Raw genomic sequence first — 6000 nt, forward strand, 5'->3', positions numbered from 1 at the left:
ACGCGGGTTCGTGCCCCGGTCCGGGAGGATCCCACATGCCGCGGAGCGGCTGGGCCCGTGAGCCGTGGCCGCTGAGCCTGCGCGTCCGGAGCCTGTGCTCCGCAGCGGGAGGGGCCACAACAGTGAGAGGCCCGCGTACCGCAAAAAAAAAAAACAAAACTGAAGTTATAAAATCCAATCTTGTTGCTGTTGTTCTCTTGCCCTTCCCTACAGGAAAGGTGTCACCAGCAAAAGCTACGTGGGCTGTATCAAAAACCTGGAAATATCTAGATCGACCTTTGATTTACTCAGAAACTCCTACGGAGTGAGAAAAGGCTGTATACTGGAGGTGGGAAGCGTTTTATTAATATTGGGATGAGTTTCTGTAAATGCCCACTGATTTACTAACATAATAAGGCAACAGGATCTAAACCAGGGGTTTGAACAGAACAGAGGGGGTGGGGAAAACGGCAGCAGCCTCCAGGGTGGGAGGTTCAGCATGCGGGCGGGCCTCACGGTGCTTTCTCCTCTCCTTTGTGAGCAGCCCGTCCGAAGCGTTAGCTTCTTGAGAGGCGGCTACGTTGAATTGCCACCCAAGTCCTTGTCACCAGATTCGGAATTGTTGGCAACATTTGCCACCAGGAACAGCAGCGGCATCATCCTGGCTGCCCTGGGCCAGCATGGGGAGAAGCAAGGTCACCGGCAGGCCCACGGGGTGAGTGGCTCAAAGGCTGTCAAGCCAGGAGCTCAGGAAGGAAATGACTTCAGGAAGCACTGGATGGAAGATGATTTAGTCATAACATGTATTCTACAAAATGTGTGCCTGGTTGTTAATGGGTGTGCATTTTTAATAAGTAAAAGTGATTATTGCCGAATGTCTTTCCTTTACGAATCAGCGGTCTCTTTGTGTTGCATAATCCATCTTCCTTGTCTAGCTGTTGAGAAGAAAGATCCTTGCTGCCTACCTAGGATTCTTATAGGATAGGTGATATTTACCTTTCCTCTGCTCAAACTTTATATATTATGTAATTTGAAGAGATTCACAGAATGCTAATGTATTGTGTTAATGAAGTAGAAGCCATGCAGCTACAATTTAGAGTACTGTTCTCTACTGTGCAAGGTATTTTACAGACATTGCTGTATAATTATTACAGCCACACTTCAGGGTGAACGCTGCTTCCTATATTTTGCTGAGGGAGAAATGGATTCAGAGAGCCTGGCTAACCTGCACAAGATCACACAGCTGTTATTTCAGAGCCTGACCTGGAACACCAGTCTGTAGACCCCAGATACCTCACAAGACACTGAGTGAAGGTCTGACAAGGACAGATTGGCTTATGGGCTCCACCAATCTTTTTTTCTTTTTTTAAGTTGAGATGAAATTTACATAACATAAAAGTAACCATTTTTAGGTGAAACAGTCAGTGGCACTTAGTGCTTTCATAATGTTGTGAGGCCACTTTCTCTATCTAGTTCCAAAATACCTTCATCACCCAAAAGAGAAGCCTATGCGTGTTAAGCAGTCACTCCCCATTCCCCACCTCCCCCAACCCTGGCAACCACCAATCTTGTTTCTGTATCTATGAATGAATTTACTTATTCTGTATATTTCATATAAGTGGACTCATATAAGTGATATTTTGTCTTTCACTTAGCATGCTTTCGAGGTCCATCCACATTGTAGCATGTATCAGCATGTCCTTTTTCATGGCTGAATGTTATCCCACTGTATACATAGCATAATTTATTAGTTCACTGATGGACGTTCGGGGTTGTTTCTACCTTTTGACTATTGTGAATTATGCTGCTATGAACATCTGCATACAAGTATTTGTTAGAGTACCTGTTTTCAATTCTTTTGGGTATATACCTATGGGTAGAATTGCTGGGTCATTTGGGAATTCTATGTTTAACTTCTTGAGGAACTATCAAACTGTTTTTCTCCACCAATCTTAATAGGACCTCTTGTAAATCAAAATTTGCTACTAAGTCAGCAAAAAGGAACGGTGTCATCCAGTGCTGGCAAGACCTTGTGAAACACTCCCATTCCAGTTCTGCTGGTGGACCTCTCTCAATGTGGCAAAAGAGTGTTAAGAGCTTTAAATATTTTCAAACCTTCAACTCTTTAATCCCACCTTTAGAAATCTTAGAAAAATTTCACAGGCAAAAAAAAAAAAAAACAAAAATGCTGGCAAGACCTTGTGAAACACTCCCATTCCAGTTCTGCTGGTGGACCTCTCTCAATGTGGCAAAAGAGTGTTAAGAGCTTTAAATATTTTCAAACCTTCAACTCTTTAATCCCACCTTTAGAAATCTTAGAAAAATTTCACAGGCAAAAAAAAAACAAAACAGTTAAATGTTCATTACGTATGGTAATAAAAAATTAGGAACTACCTAAATTTTTAAAAAAGGAATAGATCCCACAGTGAGATTTCACCTCACACCTCTGAGAATGGCAACCATCAAAAAAGATAAGAGATAACAAGTGCTGGTGAGGATGTGGAAAAAAGGGAACCCTTGTGCACTGCTAGTGGGAATGTATAATATATTGGTACAGCCACTATTGAAAACAGTATGGGGCTTTCTCAAAAAATTAAAAATCGAACTCCCATATGATCCAGCAATTCCACTTCTGGGTTTGTATTTGAAGGAAATGAGATCCAGCAGTTCCACTTCTGGGTATATATTTGAAGGAAATGAAATCACTATCTTGAAGAGATATCTATACCCTCTTGTTCATTGCAACATTATTTGCTGTAGTCAAGACATGGAAACAAACTGAGTGTCTATCAATAGACGAATGGATAAAGATGTGGTGTGTGTATATGTATACATATATATCAATATCTATCTATTTATTTATTTATTTATACAGTGGAATATTATTCAGCCACAAAATAGGAGGAAATCCTACCATTGAAAACAACATGCATGAACCTTGAGGGCATTACGTTAAATGAAATAGGTCAAACAGAGAAAGACAAATACTGTATGATCTCATTTATATGTGGAATCTTAAAAAAACAAACTCATAGAGACAGAACAGATTGGTGGTTACCAGAGGTAGGGGCAGGAGAGAAGTGGGTGAAGGGGGTCAAAGGTACGAACTTCCAGTTGTAAGATAAGTTCTGGGGATGTGATGTACAGCTTGGTGACTATAGTCACAATATCATATTGCATATTTGAAAGTTGCTAAGAGAGTAGATCTTAAAAGTTCTCACTACAAGAAAAAATTTTGTAACTATATGAGGTGATCATTTTACAGTATATTCAAATATCCAATGGTTGTGTTGTATACCTAAGACTAACACAATGGTATATGTCAATTATATCTCAGTAAAATGGGAAAGGGAGAAACAGATCAATGACTTACAATGTAACTCTTTGTTAGTACATAATGTAGCAGTAAATAATAAGTATGAAGACTGTAGAAATGGAAATTTTTTTTTTTTTTTTTTTTTTGCGGTATGCGGGCCTCTCACTGTTGTGGCCTCTCCCGTTGCGGAGCACAGGCTCCGGACGCGCAGGCTCAGCGGCCATGGCTCACAGGCCCAGCCGCTCCGCGGCATGTGGGATCCTCCCGGATCGGGGCATGAACCCATGTCCCCTGCATCGGCAGGCGGACTCTCAACCACTGCGCCACCAGGGAAGCCCAGAAATGGAAATCTTTGATATGGTTAGTGATAATAGCATAATGCAGAATGTAAATTATGTCAGCAGAGGTTAGAAAGCAATATACAAAGTATAAAATAGTTGTGTTAGATGGTGATATTCTTAAGGAACTGCTTCCTTGGTGCCAATACTCCCACATTACCTTCATAAGATGATAATTCTTTAAATCCTATAGTAATGTCTTTTCTATGGGAATTCTCTTGTGTGACCTTCCCAGCCCTTCTTTTCCATCATGCTAATTGAAGGCCACATTGAAGTGCATGTTAATCCTGGGGATGGAACCAGCCTGAGAAGAGCTCTCCTGCATGCTCCCACGGGCACATATGGCGACGGTCAAGAGCATTCCATCTCCTTGATAAGGAGCGGGAGGTATTTGCGTCACCTTACGAAGGTTCCCCAGTAGGAAGCCTGTATGCAGTGAAATGATTGGGATAATTAGTATGATGTCATTCAGAGTCTTTATAATTCCAAAATAATTCTAGAAGCTTGATAGAATACCTCTTTGGAAAACAATTTCATCTGCTTTGTAATAAGATATTTGCAGAATTTTCATCATTGAACAACCTTAAACCTGCCCTTTTCTGGGGCCTGGCATAAATTGTCTTTACACTGGAATAATTCTGTGTCACATAGTGTTACAGTATTAGTAAATCCTAATAGTGAATGGTAAAATAGAAAATAGTGACATAGTAAATAGCAAAATGTAAACAGTGAAATAGTAAACAGTGTCACATCAACATTTCTATATAATTTCTCTCCAAAACTGTAGACCAAAAGTTTTTAAAAAACACTGCACATTTTGTCACAGGTAAAGAAGTAAAAGATACTCTCCAAAAAGTAATTGAACTGAATAATATTTAATCACATTCCATTCATTTTTGGAGAACGTTTAGCTGTAAGTTTTAATATTCAAGATTCACTTTTTTATTCACACACATGTTAAATGTCATGTTAAAATGTATCTTCAAGGAACTTTTACAATTCAGTAAGAACTTGCTGGAATTAGATATTAAATGGACAGTTATGTTTCATTATATTTTAAAACCTTTATTTTCTCCTTTAACCTTTTAGAATTATCACTGTCCAACTGGATGAGACAGCTCCTGTGGAAATGAAGCTGGGCCCATCAGCAGAAAGCAGGACAATAAGTGTGTCCAACCTGTACATAGGTGGTGTTCCAGAGGGCGAGGGGACACCCATGCTCAAGATGAGAAGCTCATTCCATGGCTGTATCCAAAACCTGATCTTTAACATGGAGTAAGTGTAACTGTGCTCTCAGCATGATTTTGCACTTCCTGGTCTTTCAATGCCCAGTACTGACACTAATCTACAACCTAATTTTGCTGTTTGAGATGGCCCCAAATTCTACAAGTTCCCGAATAACAAGTGAATCCCGTGTTCTATAAAGTCCCCCAAATGGATTTATTAGACTAGAATGATGGAAAAATCTGGTCATCATGCATGAGAAAAAAAGAACCACTAAACATTTGTTCCATAGTACTATCAACACACAGCAGAGGTCAAATACCTTTTGGCATGCATTTTTTAAAAAAATATCTTTATTGGAGTATGATTGCTTTACAACGGTATGTTAGTTGCTGCTTTATAACAAAGTGAATCAGCTATACATATACATATATCCCCATATCTCCACCCGCTAGCTATTTTACATCTGGTAGTGTATATATGTCCATGTCACTCTCTCACTTCGTCCCAGCTTACCGTTCCCCCTCCCCATGTCCTCAAGTCCATTCTCTACGTCTGTGTCTTTATTGCTGTCCTGCCCCTAGGTTCTTCAGAACCATTTTTTGTTTTAGATTCCATATATATGTGTTAGCATATGATATTTGTTTTTCTCTTTCTGACTTACTTCACACTGTATGACAGACTCTAGGTCCATCCCCTCACTACAAATAGCTCAATTTCGTATCTTTTTATGTCTGAGTAATATTCCATTGTATATATGTGCCATATCTTCTTTATCCATTCATCTGTCGATGGACACCTAGGTTGCTTCCATGTCCTGGCTATTGTAAATAGAGCTGCAATGAACATAGTGGTACATGACTCTTTTTGAATTATGGATTTCTCAGGGTATATGCCCAGTATTGGGATAGCTGGGTCGTATGGTAGTTCTATTTGTAGTTTTTTAAGGAACCTCCATACTGTTCTCCATAGTGGCTGTATCAATTTACATTCCCACCAACAGTGCAAGAGGGTTCCCTTTTCTCCACACCCTCTCCAACATTTGTTGTTTGTAGATGTTTTGATGATGGCCATTCTGACTGGTGTGAGGTGATACCTCATTGTAGTTTTGATTTGCATTTCTCTAATGATTAGTGATGTTGA

At 39.9% G+C, this 6000-nt stretch overlaps 2 protein-coding genes across 4 annotated transcripts in view; one reads left to right on the plus strand and one right to left on the minus strand.

Moving 5' to 3' along the window:
* The window catches only part of LAMA1 (laminin subunit alpha 1), a 145655-nt gene that overhangs the window by 116358 nt on the left and 23297 nt on the right, over positions 1-6000 (plus strand). Inside the window, exons 52-55 of the mRNA XM_055080335.1 lie at positions 214-328; positions 524-694; positions 3869-4020; positions 4723-4908. Coding sequence (XP_054936310.1) covers positions 214-328; positions 524-694; positions 3869-4020; positions 4723-4908 — 624 coding nt within the window. The remainder of the gene's footprint in view (positions 1-213; positions 329-523; positions 695-3868; positions 4021-4722; positions 4909-6000) is intronic.
* The window catches only part of LOC112064109 (collagen alpha-1(I) chain-like), a 64709-nt gene that overhangs the window by 18119 nt on the left and 40590 nt on the right, over positions 1-6000 (minus strand). The window lies entirely within an intron of this gene.

Source organism: Physeter macrocephalus, chromosome 19 (genome assembly GCF_002837175.3).
Source record: "Physeter macrocephalus isolate SW-GA chromosome 19, ASM283717v5, whole genome shotgun sequence".
NCBI classification, from domain to species: domain Eukaryota; kingdom Metazoa; phylum Chordata; class Mammalia; order Artiodactyla; family Physeteridae; genus Physeter; species Physeter macrocephalus.